Source organism: Staurois parvus, unplaced genomic scaffold, assembly GCF_062004578.1.
Source record: "Staurois parvus isolate SC_StPar_1 unplaced genomic scaffold, SC_StPar_1.0 ptg000320l, whole genome shotgun sequence".
Taxonomy (NCBI): Eukaryota; Metazoa; Chordata; class Amphibia; order Anura; family Ranidae; genus Staurois; species Staurois parvus.
The window spans coordinates 1082206-1099743 of NW_028318116.1; the positions used below are offsets into that span (position 1 = coordinate 1082206).

The following is a 17538-nucleotide window of genomic DNA, read 5'->3' on the forward strand; positions in this document are numbered from 1 at the left end:
ATATGCTGCTGAAGTTGCATCATAATTTTGAATGGCTTACGTCATTAGATGGGTGAATATATCATGGAAACTAGAGCCAATCAACATTTTTTAGGGTCATTTTCGTTTTCAGCACCCCAAAATTATGTAAGATTAGCTAATTTTATGCCCAAAACTTTTTACCTGTTGAACAGTGTTATTGAATCAACTTTTCTCAAATGGGAAATGCCATAGATGAATCGAAGAAGCTGTCCCTGCTGAACCGGCCAAATTTTGATCCATCTATGGCCAGCTTAAAGCGGAGCTCCATCCAAAAGGGAAAGTTCCGCTTTAAGTCTTTGTCCCCCGCTTCCCAAAAAGGATTGGCACCTTTGGGGAGCGGGTACCTGAATTTGACAGGTACCCGCTCCCACTTCCGCTGCAATCGCCTAAGGTGATCGGAAGCAGAAGTTGTCCTCCCCCTCCTTCCCTCCCTGTAGCCTTCTGGGACACGTGACAGGTCCCAGAAGACTATGGGGCCATTCACAAAGCACAGCGCTTCCAGCGTATGCGCAGTGGGCACCTGGCTGTGAAGCCGCAAGCTGTCACAGCTGGGTGCCCACACTGAAGATGCCTGCACCAGAGAGAGAAGACGACCGGTGAAACCAGGGATGGTGAAGACACCGCTGGACCGAAGGACAGGTAAGTGTCTGTATTTTAAAAGTCAGCAGCTACAATTTTTGTAGCTGCTGACTTTTATTTTTTTTTTCAGGTGGAACCCCGCTTTAAGTCTCAGCCTTCACCTAGAATAGTATACGTTCCTGGTTGACATGTTTCTGGAGGAGCCTCCTTACTGTTGTGTGGCAATGCTTTAAGTAGTAAGTAAGACTTAATAACAGGTCGTCAATTCCCATACTGCTGCCAAAGTCCTGAGAAACTTCTTGAATTATATCTGTGAATATCACTGCTACATTTACAAGCAAGTTTTACTCAAGACACAGAGCATCAATAACAAAAAGGTCACAAAGACAGAAACACTGCACATTTATTTCAAAACAAAGGTGGACATGATGCAAATATCAAAATGATTATGCCACGGATAAAAAGTAAAAAAACTCAATAATAACAATATAGTTAAAAAAAATAATAGGTTTAATACCGTAAGTATTAACAAAACAATCTCATACAATTAAAACAAGGCATATACTATGAAGACACTCAAACTCCGTAATTCATCTTTCTCTGCTGATGTCTAGATGTATCTCTTCGCTTATATTGCTAAATGTCAAACTAAATTTATAGAGCTTAACATAGTTCTAAATCCTCATTAGGGACCACTGGAAATCATGTTGTTCATAACATAAACCCTATGTGTTGCCTACTGACAAATTCATTATCTTAAAGTGTAACTAAAGGCAAAACTTTTTTTGCAGTTTTGGATAGAATGAAAAGGGTTTAGAACACTTACATAGTTACATAGTCTAGCTGGAAAAAAAAGACAAAAGACCATCCAGTTCAACCACAAATAAAAAAGTTATAATCCCATACCCACAGTTGATCCAGAGCAAGGCAAAAAAAAACCCCAGCAAAGCATGATCCAATTTGCTCCTGCAGGGAAAAAAATTCCTTCCTGGATATTCCCTGGATCAACTTTACCTATAAATGTTAGTATCCAGTTACCACTGATGTATTTATACATGGTGATCATATCCCCCCTTATGTATTTATACATGGTGATCATATCCCCCCTTATGTATTATACATGGAGATCATATCCACCCTTATGTATTATACATGGAGATCATATCCCCCTTATGTATTATACATGGTGATCATATCCCCCCTTATGTATTATACATGGAGATCATATCCACCCTTATGTATTATACATGGAGATCATATCCCCCCTTATGTATTATACATGGTGATCATATCCCCCCTTATGTATTATACATGGAGATCATATCCACCCTTATGTATTATACATGGAGATCATATCCCCCCTTATGTATTATACATGGAGATCATATCCCCCCTTATGTATTATACATGGAGATCATATCCCCCCTTGTGTATTATACATGGTGATCATATCCCCCCTTACATATTATACATGGAGATCATATCCCCCCTTATGTATTATACATGGAGATCATATCCCCCTTATGTATTATACATGGTGATCATATCCCCCCTTATGTATTTTACATGGAGATCATATCCACCCTTATGTATTATACATGGAGATCATATCCCCCTTATGTATTATACATGGAGATCATATCCCCCCTTATGTATTATACATGGAGATCATATCCCCCCTTATGTATTATACATGGAGATCATATCCCCCCTTATGTATTATACATGGAGATCATATACCCCCTTATGTATTATACATGTTGATCATAGCCCCCTTATGTATTTATACATGGAGGTCATATCCCACCTTAATATCCTCTTCTCAAGAGAGAATACATTCAGTTCCTCTAATCTTTCCTCATAGCTGAGCTCCTCCATGCCTCTTATCAGTTTAGTTGCTCTTCTCTGTACTTTCTCCAGTTCCCCATTGTTCTTTTTGTGAATTGGTGCCCAAAACTCAACTGCATATTCCAGATGAGGTATAACTAATGGTTTGTACAGGGGTAGAATGATATCTCTCTCCCTGGAGTCTATAGTTAAAACACTTGTCAGGTTTTATTGCTGTCTGTGTCCCCGTTAGGGAGTCCCCTTCTGATTCCCTCCTCATTGGCCTACCTCATCACAGGTTATCCCCTCTTCAGTCTATCATGAACGCTGCTGCCAGACTCATCCAATTTGCCAACTGTTCCGTGTCTACCACCCCTCTCTGCCAATCCCTCCACTGGCTTCTCATTGCCCAACAAATAAAATTCAAAACATTAACAATAACATACAAAGCCATTTTCAACTCTGTCCCAAATTACATCACCAATCTTGTCTCCAAATATCACTCAAACGCCATCCTTTCCGCTCCTCCCAAGACATCCTGCTCTCTAGCTCCCTTGTCTCCTCCTCTCATGCTTACCTCCAGGATGTCTTTAGAGCCGTTCCCATCCTCTGGAACTCCCTACCTCAATCTTTCTGACTATCACCTACTCTATCCACTTTTAGGCGATCCCTGAAAACTCATCCCTTCAGGGAAGCCTATCCTGCCTACATCTAATAACGAAATCTACTATTTTTCCCATCAGTTCACCCCCACAGGTATTACCTTTTGTTCCATCAGCCCCTACCTATTAGATTGTAAGCTCCAAGGAGCAGGGACCTCCTAACCCTCTTGTATTGAATTGTATTGTTGCTGTATTGTCCCCCTTTCTATTGTAAAGCACTGAGCAAACTGTTGGCGCTATATAATTCCTGTATAATAATAATAATATATTGCCTGATAAGGAACGACTTCCCTTGCATGCCATCAGAGCAGGTTCTATTGTTACCAGAAAATGAACTCCACCCAATATGCCATAAATAGTATTGCAGCACTCAGGGCAAACCAGATGCCTGTTTTGAAATAATAAATAATACCAAAGGAAAGGTTATAGTGAACAAGGACAAATCTTTGCTGCACTTTAAATATGATGCCTGTCTAAAATCTTGAGGAGAAAGATTATCTTTATGAAATCTCAGGATTTGAGAAGTATAACTCGGTAAAACTGTAGGTTGCCAGGGATTAAAGAAACATTTTAAGAAATATGGTTGACAGCATGGATGATAAATTGTTACTTCTTAGACAGCAATTTGATTTTTGTACTCTCCATACATTTCTTTACTTGGAGTTCATTGAGGGACACAGGATTAAGGATTACTATCACTGCCATCAGACACATTATAAATAACAGACAAAACTGGGAACTACTTGCAGCTCAAAGAGCTCCCTGAGGGACCTTATGTCCAAAGTTCCTGATTGTAGCTCTCAAGCTCTCATCCACAAAAGCATGTTTCTACCACCCAGGGTGATGAGGACAGAGATAGCCAGTTGAGCTCCTTGGCCCCCTATGGAGACATTAGCATTCATAGAGACTTGCTATCTCAAACAGACAAAATGCTAAAGAAAGTCTACTTCCAAACAGATTGTCATCACATGAGAGAAATCTAAACCAAAGAACTAAGGACTTGGAGGCTAGGGTGGACGATGCAGTGACCTCCCTTACAGCACATGATAAAGAGCTGGAGCCATGAAGGGACAAAAATTCCACTCTTTACTACAAACTAGAGGACCTGGTGAACAGATTATTATTATTATTATACAGGATTTATATAGTGCCAACAGTTTGCTCAGCGCTTTAACTATAAGGGGAGACAATACAGCAACAATACAGTTCAATACAAGAGGGTTAGAAGGGCCCTGCTCCTTGGAGCTTAAAATCTAAGACTGATTTTGTAGATCTAGTTTGCATTTCAGGGACATGGGCAGACCTAGCTCCTTCGACCAACACGCAGGCAGATTAATGCAAATCCTGAAATGCCACCGTATACCGTGTAGGTGGGGTTAGCCTTTTCACCTTATCTTTGTGCACAGTAGCCGCACCTACATGAGCACCACTTTGGATGAGGACCAACAGCATCTAAACAGCCTCCTCCTTCCCCAGTCTCCCTTCAGCTCACCCCTAAGGCACAGAGGATATCCCCATCTGGGGCACCTTCCACTTCAATTAGCTGGTCCCCTTCTGTGGCAGAACCTTATTGTATGCATGTAGACCACTCTGCCTTTTTATTCCCACTCTCGTTCCTGTTTTCTTTTATTGGCCACCATGACCTGTGATCCACCTGCATTAGATTCTGACCCTTCCTATGTTCCCTTTTCCTCTTCTCCCCCCATTCAACTCCAGCCCTTTCCCTCTTCACCCCTCTACTGTCCCATCCCATCTGCCAGTCCTCCTTAGGGTACCCACCCTTTTTGTCAAGGGTCTTAATTGGCGTCATTTCAATTCAAATCCTTGAAAGCTGACATCATCAGCCATCAAGAGACACATTTCTCACAATCTTCATTTCCAAATTATTTTAGCACCAGATATCCCCAGGTTTTTCAGGCAACTGCCCAGGTTAAGAAGAGGGGGGTACTAATCTCCTTTCGTAGGTCTACACAAGCTTTGCTCATTATACAAACTAAAGATCCCACAGGTGATACCTAAAGGTTACGGGCCTCCTGCAGGACAGGAAAGTAACGATTGTGTCATGCTGTGGCCCGAACTCTGTTCAGCTTTCCTTTTTTAAGCATCTGCTTTAAGTAGTATGCACCAACAGGGCACTTTACTCTGATGTGGAGATTCTAACTCAATTCTCTTCCCTTTCGTAGACAGGAAAGACCCTCATACCTTGCCCTCTCAACGGGTGATTTGTCTCTGTGACTTATTAGCCCAACACTTCCTAGTTGATTGCTGGAGAGAGCTCCATCCAACCACTAAGGATTTCACATTTTACTCCATCCCCCATAAGTCCTTCTTTCGTATTGACCGTATATTTATGCCTCATTCCATGCTTCTCTCTATAAAGGGGACCCCTATATTGCCAGTCTTTTGGACCATGATGAGGTGTTGACCCGTCGTGGATTTTGAATGACTCCTTCCTAGTTCCTCTTTCCTGTTTAGAAATTTACAAGGCTGACAATTTTGTATTTGTTATTGCACACTTCAGTGTTAACAGATGTATATTGGATTGTTTTTTTACAGATCCCTCTGAAGAGCCATGTTGTACTTGTACATTTAAACATAAATTTAATAAAATATTGAACACGAATGTAACACTACCCCCTTAAGATTTGCTGAAGTTTTGGGTTCCTCTATAGTCCTGCACAGCCAGGCAACACGCATTTTCCACAGACTTGCAATCTGGAGACAGTAAACAGTCATTGAGCTTCTGTTTTTTGGATTTTATTAGGAGATTAGAACTTGGATGGGGTAAGGGGTATATGGGATGCCTAAGGGAACTGCAAACTGCAAACAACTTCCTGGCAACTATGTACAAGTCTTTAGCTGCCTGAGGTAATCCCTGGGCAAGGGGATCCAGTGCATGCCACTTTAAGATGAAACAGTCCTGGGTAAGCAGCTAATCAGGTTTCCCACCAGAGTGCTCTTTTCCCCTTAACTGGCCCAGGGGGTGTAGGATGTAGGATAGCTCACTCAGTTTTTTTCTGTAAGCTGTTGGGTTGGTAGCTGCTTTCAGGCCTACTCCTGGGCTGGCTTCTTCCCTAGCTACACTGGCGGTCCTTTCTCTGGGGGTCGATGAAGTCTGGATCCTCCTTTCCAGCAACACTGGCTGGAGGTAGGCCCCTTACCAACCGAGTCCCCTCCCAGGCTCCTGCACCTTAGCCTTCCTCACATCTTCCACCCAAACTCTCCTGCTACTGAGCAGGCTCAGTCACTCTCAAGGACTGTCCTGGCCCCATGCCAAGCCCCCTGCTCTGGGATTAGCCAGGATCCCTCAAGAGTGCAGACCAGTTCCTCCTCACCCCTCACCCACTGAGTTCTAGAGACTTTTCTAAGTCTCTATATCAAGCAGAGGTATCAGAGGACTGATCTGCAGAGCCTCTCAATCCTAACCCAAATTTGACTCCTCTGACTATTTCCCCAGGCTGCTAGCCAGCCTCCTAACTAAAAAGTAATCAGCTAGCTCCCCCCAGCTAACTGGAAGGGTGCTACATGAAAAAAAAAGTTAAGAAACACAGCATCTTGGTACATTTTGCTATAAAAAAATAACAGAGTGTTCATTGGTATGGAAAAACTTAAAAAAACTGGAGAATGGAAATGTTGTAAGGGCCATGTCACAAAGAGTGCAACAATGGATACCTAAAAATGCATGTTTTCACCCTAAGGGCTCATTCACATAAGATGCATTGAGCTGCATTGGTCTGACTTCTAAAATCCACAATAAACAAACAACCAACTACTTGCACTTACCCCACGAAGTTTAGGCTTCGCCCTCAAAAAGATTTGGTGAAATGCTTCTGTCTCATCCCTCCTTAGTAATTCAGGTGGGACAATGCGATGACCAGCAAGTGCTGTATTGTTACAGCAGGTGATGGGAGGAGGGTCATCCCACCGTGGCTGAGAAGATGGGTGAATATTGATCTGGACAGTATCATGAAAGTGGAGTCTTAATGGGGCCTCTCGAGAGTCCATTTAAAAGTCTTAGTTTGAGAAAAAGTTAAAAAAATCTTTGTATGGACGAAGTAAAAGCACAAACAACTAGGAAAAAGAGCTTCATATAACATGCTGTACTATGACCTCCATGATGTTTTATGAGTTTCGAAACTACCTTTATGTCTTTAATTAGGTGAATAATAACCACTGTCTATGGCAGTGTGTAAGACTCAAAGTTCACCTGTTACCTGGATATTGTTTTCCTCTCTCTGCAAGTTTATGGTTGTATTACTCTCACCAATGCCTTGCTTCACTTTGTAAAATATGACCACCTGTTTTATAGTGATATTAACCACTTGCCTTCCAGAAGATTTACACCCCTTCCTGACCAGTCCATTTTTTGCGATACGGCGCTGCATTACTTTAACTGACAATTGCGCGGTCATGCAACGCTGCACCCAAATGAAATTTCTGTCCTTTTTTTCCCACAAATAAAAATGTATTCTACTACATGTCTTTGCTAAAAAAAAAAATCCCAATACGTGTAAATTAATTGGTTTACGTGAAAGTTCTAGCGTCTACAAATGGAGGTATATATACTGGAATTTGTTTTCTTTTTACTAGTAATGGCGGCGATCAGCGACTTATAGCAGGACTGCAGCGGACATTCTGACACTGGGGGGAACTGACTTGGCATCACTAACATCCCCAGTGACACCAATACAGTGATCAGTGCTAATAAAAAGCACTGACACTATACTAATGACACTGGGCAGGAAGGGGTTAATATCTGGAGCAATCAAAGAGTTAACTGTGTGCTGTTTTACTGTGTTTGCTGTGTGTGTGCTTTACACTGTAAGCACACTGCTTTGTATGGCTCTGCTATGCAGAGCCATACAAGGCAGTGTGCAGGAGCTGACAGGGGAGAGATGTGTATTCTGAGGTAACCAGGTGCCGGCCGGGGATCACTGGCTGGGACCCGATGATTGACAGCTGAGGCCGAACGCACCCCCTACCTGCAACTGCAAAATCACGTATATATACGTGTGCCGCCCTGTAGCAGTATTTAAACAACATAAACGTGTCACACTTACCCGCTCTGTGTAATTGTTTTGCACAGAGCAGCCTTGATCCTCCTCTTCTTGGGTCCCCTGCTGGCACTCCTGGCCCCTTCCTCCTGCCTAATGCAGTTTGCTATGGGGGCACCCAAGCAGGCTTACTCCCGAGCCACTGCTCTGTGTGTCCATTCACACACAGAGTGCAGCTCACCCACACTCTCTCCTCATTGACTCACTGGCTGTAATTGCAAATGGCTAATGCTGCTGTCTCAGCCAATGATGAAGGAGAGACCCAGAAGAGCCAAGGCTCTCGTGCACATCCCTGGATAGTGATGTGGCTCAGGTAAGTATTAGGGGAGCTGGGAAGGCTGCTGCACATAGAACAGGGCTTAAAATTTCAAGTCCTGAGCTACTAGCCAGGCCTAAGAGTTACTCGCCACCAACAAACACACACAAACAGAGACACCTGTACACACACACAGACATGTACATACACAAAGAAACATGTACACACACACATACAGACACATGTATACACACACAGGCACGCACAGACACGCATACACACAGATACATGTACATACACAGAAATAAACACGCACAGACACATGTACATACATACACAGACACATGTACATACATACACACAAACACACATGTACATGCACACACACACAGACACATGTACACACATACAGTTGTGTTCAAAATAATAGCAGTGTGTTGAAAAAAGTGAATAAAGCTCAAACTCCTTCTAATAGCTTTTATTTCCATACACACAAATGCATTGGGAACACTACACATTCTATTCCAAATCAAAACATGAAGAAAAATATATCAAATTTGTGTTGTTCCTCTAAAACAATTGAAGAAAAGTTAATATTAGACTGTTCAAAAAATAGCAGTGTTTGTATTCTTCTTTACAAACTCAAACATTCACTATATAAACTGAAAAATGTTTGAAGATTTTGCTTTCCTTTGAATCACTTAATTAATATTTAGTTGTTGAAGCACTGTTTCTGAGAACTGCTGTACATCTGTGTTGCATGGAGTCAACCAACTTCTGGCACCTGTGAACAGGTATTCCAGCCCAGGATGATTGGACTACATTCCACAGTTCTTCTCTATTTCTTGGTTTTGCCTCAGAAACTGCATTTTTGATGTCACCCCACAAGTTTTCTATTGGATTAGGATCCGGGGATTGGGCTGGCCACTCCATAACGTCAATCTTGTTGGTCTGGAACCAAGATGTTGCACGTTTACTGGTGTGTTCGGGGGCGTTGTCTTGTTGGAACACCCATTTCAAGGGCATTTCCTCTTCAGCATAAGGCAGCATGACCTCTTCAAGTATTCTGATGTATTCAAACTGATCCATGATCCCTGGTATGCGATAAATAGGCCTAACACCGTAGTATGAGAAACATCCCCATATCATGATGCTTGCTCAACCATGCTTCACTGTCTTCACAGGGTACTGTGGCTTGAATTCAGTGTTTGGGGGTCGTCTGACAAACTGTCTCCGGCCACTAGACCCAAAAAGAACAATCTTACTTTCATCAGTCCACAAAATGTTGTGTCATTTCTCTTTAGGCCAGTCAATGTGCTCTTTGGCAAATTGTAACCTCTTCAGCACATGTCTTTTTTTCAACAGTGGGACTTTGCGGGGGCTTCTTGCAGATAGCTTGGCTTCACATAGGCGTCTTCTAATTGTAACAGTACTCACAGGTAACTTTAGACCTTCTTTGATCTTCCTGGAGCTGATTGTTGGCTGAGTCCTTGCCATTTTGGCTATTCTTCTATCCATTCGAATGGTAGTTTTTCGCTTTCTTCCACGTCTTTCAGGTTTTGGTTGCCATTTTAAAGCATTTGCGATCATTTTAGCTGAGCAGGCTATCATTTTCTGCACTTCTTTATATGTTTTCCCCTCTCCAATCAACTTTTTAATCAAGGTACGCTGTTTTTCTGAACAATGTCTGGGACGACCCATTTTCCTCAGAATTTCAGAGAGAAATGCAATGTAACCAGCATGTACAACATTTGCTGCCTTCCTTCCTTCCTTAAATAAGGGCAATAATTGCCACCTGTTTTTCAAAGAATGAATGACCTCACTAATAGAACTCCACACTGCTATTATTTTGAACATGCCCCTTTCAATGAGTGATTTAATTACACAGAATCAGCAGCATGCATGTCATGACTGTTGGGTCTGTTGGATTTCTATTACTCTACTACACCTGCTAGTAAATTATTTGCCATGTAGAAATATAATTTCTACCAAAAACAGTGATTGATCAGGTTAGTGATGTCTGACTGCTATTATTTTGAACACAACTGTACATGTACATACACGCAGACACATGTACAGATACACACATGTACATACACACAGACACATGTACATGCATACACAGACACTCACAAACACACACACATGTACACATGCACGCTGTTAAGTGCTCTCTCCTCTCACCTGAAGCCACCACTGGCTGACATAGAGGATCATGTGACCAGAGTGAGCTGAAATTAGGTACACACACAGCCCTATAAAAATTTGCAGTACTTCGTTGTTCACTCCCAGAGCCGGGTACTGCACTCTAGGGGGAGGCAGAGAGAACAACACACACTCCTTCCTTTGCTTTCACTGTGCTCATCTATTGAGCAGTCTGACAGCTCCCAGTGCCACTGACAGATCCGGCCTGAGCTCCAAGCCTGCTCAGCAAGACGGCCCTGGGGGACACACTCACCCCCACCATAATTTCCACTCACCATTGGCGAGTGGGCGAGTGGAAATTTCAAGCACTGACATAGAAAATTTTTTTACCTTCCTGCATAGAATGCAGGAAGGAAGAAAACCTTGAACTTTTACAACCACTTTAACTTTTAAAACATTTCCCTGTAGTTTAAGGCTCCATGCATATGGGGTGTTTTGATAACGCTGGTAATGTTAGCTGTGTAAAGTCATGTTAAAAATGTGCGTTTTTCAGCTTTTTTTAGCGTTTAGCTGCGTTTTTCTCTGATTAGCGGAGTTTTCCCATGTTTTTCCGCTTTATATTTTTTAGCATTTTTTTACCAAAAAAAAAATTCTGGTAAAAAAACATCCAAAAACGCTGGTTTACTGCGTTTTGCTGCGTTTTTCAGTGTTTGAGCGTTTTTACAGCTAAAAACTCCTCTAGAAACCCACTAGTCCTGGGTTTTTTCCAGCCAAAAAACATTGATTCCAGTCTATATGTGCATGGACACATAGGATAACATGCTGGGGGGTTTACTGGCTGTAGAAAAAACCATCAAAAGCCAAAAACAGCCGCTGTAAAAATGTCTCGTGTGCATGAGGGCTTAAAGTGTATAAAGCAAAGGCATTTTTTCAGGTGTGGATACAGTGTTGAAGGTTTAGAACACTTGTCTGGTTTTTATTGCTTGCAATTCATCAAACCACACCACAATGACCTCATGCAACTCTTTGTTGTCTACTGAAGTCCCATATTAGTAGAAAACACCAATGTTTAGAGGGTACCAAGACCCCCTTTTCCAAGGGCAGACAGACTTGGTATCCTTGAGAATCTAAAACTTTGAATTAGCACATGGAAAGTGGAGAAATCTTCCAGTGCTTCTAAGGGTGGACACTGGACATGGTTGAACTAAATCATGCCTAGATTAACATAGAAATGTAGAAAATTGATGGCAGAAAATAGACTTAGAGTTTTGTCTAGTCTACCCATTTTTTTTTAGTTATACAGTATATGATTTTTTTTTCTTTGGGGGGGGGGGTATTTTCTGTGTTTTTTTTTTTACTTTTTTGTTTGGTTATAGATCTATGTTTGTGCCAAGCATGTTTGAATCCACTTACTGTTAACTGACTCACCACCTCTGCTGGGAGTCTATTCCAGGTATTGACTACTCTTTTGGTAAAATAATACTTTCTAAGATTAGTTTTGAACTTTTCTCCTGCTAGTTTGTGCTTATGTCCCCGAGTTCTTGACAGTGCTGTCAGTGATTTATATTGAATATGTTATCTGCACTGAAGATGTTTGACTTCCCTTGTCATTTAGTAAAAAAAATAAGAAAATCTTGCTTTATTCTTGTAATGTTGGCCTATACCTGGGGAACTGTAAGTAGTAGACCTCTGGATATTCTAAAGGAGGAACTGCAGGTGTTTGTGCTTTGCTGTTTCATTTGGTGCGTTATCATAACTTGGCCTCACATTAGCACAGGCTGGTCTCTGAAAATGCCTAATGGTATACAGGAAACTGAACATTTCATCAACGTTGACTTGGCCCTGCCAAGAATGGGGTATACATACAACTGTTATATATAACACATCCATTCCAAAACAGTCAAACATGATGTGGTCCAAAAGTGTGCATCCACAAATACAATCAAATGGCAACCACCCCAACCTAAAACTGGCCTTTGCAGCAAGGAACACATGGAAAGACGACGTACAGTATGTCAAAAAACAACAAAGAAAAATTCCCAGCTCCCTTACCAACCAGTCTGCAACAAACAGTTGTCCTGTCTAACAGTTAACAGTTTAAAACCAGAGGTTTAGTTTGCACACATTTGCAAATATATTGTATGTGCAAGCTGCAGGGCCATTTCACAGCACCCCAATGTAATGCAGTCCTAACGCCATAAATTTTGAGAGTCTCCAAAGTTGGAGCACATATATATAATAATGGATAGAGTGAGGGGATGCACTGGACACCTTCGCTGCCTTTGCAGTATTGCTGGGTGCCCAGTGTGCCCCTAAACCTTTATGGAGGGGTGGGCTCCTTACAGGCATACATGCCCTCAACCTATCCATTATTATATATGTGCTCCAACTTTGGAGACTCTCAAAATTTATAGAGTTAGGACTTCAGAACACTAGGGTGCCACAAAGTGGCCCTGCAGTTTACACATATATTTGCAAATGTGTGCAAACAAAACTCCTGGTTTTAACATGAACTGCTAGACAGAACAATTTGGTTTGTTGCAGGCTTTCTTTGTTGCTTTTTGACATGCATCGCCTTTCCATGTGCTCCTTGCTGCAAAGACCAGATATAGGTTGGGTGGTTACCATTTATTTGTATTTTTGGTTTATTGGCGAGGGGACACACTGGACACCTTAGCTGCCCTTGTGCTATTTCTGGCTGTCCAGTGCACCCTAAACCACTTGAAGATCAACCATTTTCTATGACGTTTTGTTTACAAGTTTAAATCCCTATTTTTTGCTAGAAAATTACTTATAACCCTCAAATATTATATATTTTTTTAGCATAAACCCTAGAGAATGAAATGGTTATTGTTGCAATTTTTTATGTCACATGGTATTTGTGCAGCGGTTTTTCAAACGCAATTGTTTTGGAAAAATTTTAGTGAATAAAAAAAAAACCACACAATATATACCAAAATTTTTTTGTAAAATATGAAAGAGGATGTTATGGCAAGAAAATAGATACCTAATGTGTCACGCTATAAATCTGCACACGCTTGTGCAATGGCGACAAACTATGGTACTTCAAAAACTCTCCATAAGTGACATTTTAAAATTTTTACAGGTTACCATTTTAGAGTTAAAGAGGAGGTCTAGCACTAAAATTATTACTCTTGCTCTAACGTTCACGGCGATACCTCACGTGTGCGAACACTGTTTATATGTGTGTGCGTGATTTATGTATGCATTTGCTTTCGTGTGTGAGCACGGTGGGATGGGGGGCACTTTAAAAATATTTTTAACTTATTTATTTTATTTACACTGTCCCTTTAATTTTTTTAAAATCACTTTTATTCCTATTACAAGGACTATAAACATCCCTTGTAATAGAAATATGCATGACAGGTCCTCTTTAAGAAGAGATCTGGGGTCAAAAAGACCCCAGACCTCTTCTTTACCGTTAAAAGCAAAAGATGATATATGCAATCATAGACCATAAAGTCTTTCATCGCCGCCAGCTTGAGGAGGATGCACCGATCGTTTCTCGGACTCACTGGCATTAATGGTAAGCCTGAGAAACACCAGCAAGTGGTGGTGGTGGGGGGGAATTTTTCTTCCGCACCGCCACGGAAATCGATTCAGTGGCTCTTTCATGTGAAAGCTGGTCGTCCACTGAAAGAAATGGTATTGGGGTTATGGCTGATTTCTTCCCCGGTAAACCACGTTTATAAATGTATTGTGGCCTTCAAGTGGTTAAGGAGGGGTGAGTTCCCTCCAGGCATACCTGCCCTCAATCTATCCATTATTATACGTGCGCCAACTTTGGGCACTCTCAAAATCTATAGGACTGCAGTACACTGGAATGCCGTGACGTGGCCTCTGCAGCTTACGCGTATATTTGAAGATGTGTGCAAACTAAACCCTTGGGTTTACCGTGAACTGTTAGACAGGACAATTCAGTTTGTTGTAGACTCATTGGTAAGTAAGCTGGGAATTCTTCTTTGTTGTCTTTTGACATACACTCACAAATACACCTCAATAACTGAGCGTGGTTGTTGACTACTTTCCAACAACTGTGGGGTGACAGAAACAAAGTCTTTTGTGCTGCTTGACTATAGTAATTCTCTAAATCATAAGGAGGAAAGCTGCTGAGAGCCCGTTCTACAAGATATAATATCCCAAATCTCTCCAAATGTGGGGAGAATAACATGATCAGATTTTAACCAAAGTCTTGTTTATTAGTCAATATTCCCATTTGCAGGGGGATATACACAGCAAAGTTCATGTAAAGACTAACCTGTTTTCGGAGCATGTGCACACAAAAAGCCCATATATTGCATAAAATACTTTACGAAATACTTTGCAAAAATTTACTGTGGTGACAAACATTGTTCTCTTGCTGGTATGTTGGTAAATAATGGAATCAACTGCATAGTAAAAGAGGGGGCCATTGTATCCACTGTATGGCAAAGTATTCCACAAGCATGGATGTCCATCTGGAGCCAATAAAAATATTATCCAGGGTCAGAAATAACAAACATACACATATATTTTGTAAGTTTTCAACATTTTCTTGTTGTCGTGGGTGTATGCTCATTGTTCCTGCAATTGGTCCGTAATGTACAGCAGCTCAGCCTATGCTGGAGTAACTAGGAGGAGGGTCAGTAAAAATAGGAGGATCTAGAGAATACGGAGGTGGAAGTGGAGAATGAGGGGGAAAATCTGCTGGGATCACATACACCTAAAAGAGACATAAAAGAATACATAGTTTATTTTATTATACATTACACAGAGTAATATTATGAATGCTTTCTACATAGGTGCAGATACTGAAGTCCAACTTGACTACATTTGTAATGTAGTTTAGGGCAGTAAAATAGCCAGCTTGTACATAACATTTAATGAACTGTCACTGTTGACTCAGGCAGAGGCGTCCCTAGGGTTGGTGTCACGGGGTGTGGTAACACGTGGTGTCACCCCTCCAGAGAGGAAGGAGCGGTGCCGATGTATCGGTAAAATGAGTATCCCGACCCGTGAAGATATGTATCCCCTGAAGCAACAGCGCATGTGTCGGTTTCAGACCGAAGAAGCCGATCGCCGACTTTAGCACAGAGCTGCCACAGTTAACCCCTTATAGACTGCAAACCGCTGAAGCTGATTCCGCGGATCACTATGGGTTGCAAGATCAGTTATCCCCGTATAGGTTCAACCTATAGTGATCCATGGAATCAGCTTCAGTGGTTTGCAGCCTGTAAGGGGTTAACTGTGGCAGCTCTGTGCTAAAGTCGGAGATCGGCGAACAGCACATGCGCAGTTGCTTCAGGGGATACATATCTTCACAGGTCCGGGATACTCATTTTACCGCTACACTGGGGGCAGCTGTCACAGTGCCGGGAATCCGGGATCACCCCAATAACTGGCCAGGACCTTCACAGAGCCCAGAAGATCTGCTGGCATCCTGCACCCCCTGTGATGGTGTCACCCGGTGCGGCCCGCACCCCCTAGAGACACCACTGGACTTAGGGTTCTCGGGACCAAACAAAATATGGAAAAATTAAAGGGAGGACAATATTGAGCCAAACTTGCCACCAATCTCTGATCCTTAATTTGACTCTAGGCTTGGTACACACTGCCGTAACTTGGGATCTGACTTGTGAGATCCCATGTTAGTCAATGAGAGCTGTCCTAATTAGCACTACTGAAGTTGCTCCAACTTTAGAAGAGGTTCCTGTACTACTTCTCGTGCCCATAGACTTTAATTGGAAGTTGTTTCCAAGTTTGATCCTCATCTATATTGATGTGATTTAGATCCAACATTACAGGAAGATTACCCGGACAAAGTCGCATGGCATGAAAGTAATTTATCAAATTGTATCAAAGTCATACTCAAGTCGCCAGCAAAATCACCAGGAAGTCAGTTGACATTCAGGTCGCAGTAGTGTGAACCAGGGGCGGACTGAACATTCGAGCACTCGGGCACTGCCCGAGGGCCCAGGGTCAGTAGGGGGCCCCATGAAATGCCCCGGTACCTTTTATAGGCTTTCTTTGGGTGTAGTTTGAGTATGGGCAAGGACACAGGGGCCCCATGATCCCCTATTGCCCAGGGCCCCATGAATTATCAGTCCGCCCCTGGTGTGAACCGAGCGTAACACTTAACGCTAACCCCTGATTGAATATTAGCCACAAAATGCTCCATGATTCTCTCCATAAAAATTAATAATTAAACCTTTAGCTGAAGCTTAACACAAAACCATTAAAGTAACTCCTAACTTGATGGATAACTTTATCCACCTTATTTTTTATATATATATATATATATATATATATAATTTTTATTTTGACCACCAATGTGGGAGCACTATACTAACTTAAATGGAAATGTAACCTGTTATTCAGAAATAATTATAAACAAAAATGCAGACAAGAACCTTTAGTGTCCCCTTCAGATGGCCCAGTGGGAAATGGCCAAACCCTGCACCCCAACAGTTTGGTGTCTAAACAAACCCTTTTATCAAGGAGGACTTTAACCACTTCAATACCAGGCACTTATACCCCTTCCTGCCCAGGCCAATTTTCAGCTTTCAGTGCTGAAGCACTTTGAATGACAATTGCGCGGTCATGCAACACTGTACCCATATGAAATTTTTATCATTTTTTTCACACAAATAGAGCTTTCTTTTGGTGGTATTTATTCACCACTGAGGTTTTTATTTTTTGCTAAATAAAACAAAAAACACCTTTAAACTTTTGAAAAAAATGCACTTTTCTTTGTTTCTGTTATAAAATTTTGCAAATAAATAACATTTCTTCATAAATTTAGGTCAAAATGTATTCTGCTACATTTCTTTGGTGAAAATAATATTAATAATTGAATTTGTATTTTTTTTCAAATGTCTGTATTTTTTATTACATTTTTTTATTTTTTTTTACTGTTTTAATTTTCAGCACACTGTGACCAAAGCAATACAATGTTACCATAGTAACATTGAGCTACTCTGGGCAAGTGATCAGG

At 41.5% G+C, this 17538-nt stretch overlaps 2 protein-coding genes across 3 annotated transcripts in view; both read right to left on the bottom strand.

Annotated features, from left to right (window-relative positions):
• Nucleotides 1-7191, bottom strand: part of LOC149457462 (uncharacterized) — a 48396-nt gene extending 41205 nt beyond the window's left edge. Inside the window, exon 1 of the mRNA XM_089683677.1 lies at nt 6873-7191. Coding sequence (XP_089539803.1) covers nt 6873-7094 — 222 coding nt within the window. The 5' untranslated portion in view covers nt 7095-7191. The remainder of the gene's footprint in view (nt 1-6872) is intronic.
• Nucleotides 7192-14743: 7552 nt separating this feature from the next.
• The window catches only part of LOC149457463 (membrane-spanning 4-domains subfamily A member 4A-like), a 30402-nt gene continuing 27607 nt past the window's right edge, over nt 14744-17538 (bottom strand). For both annotated transcript variants that reach the window (XM_089683647.1, XM_089683646.1), the window contains one exon: nt 14744-15267. In XM_089683647.1, the coding sequence (XP_089539773.1) occupies nt 15157-15267 (111 nt within the window). In that variant the 3' untranslated portion in view covers nt 14744-15156. The remainder of the gene's footprint in view (nt 15268-17538) is intronic.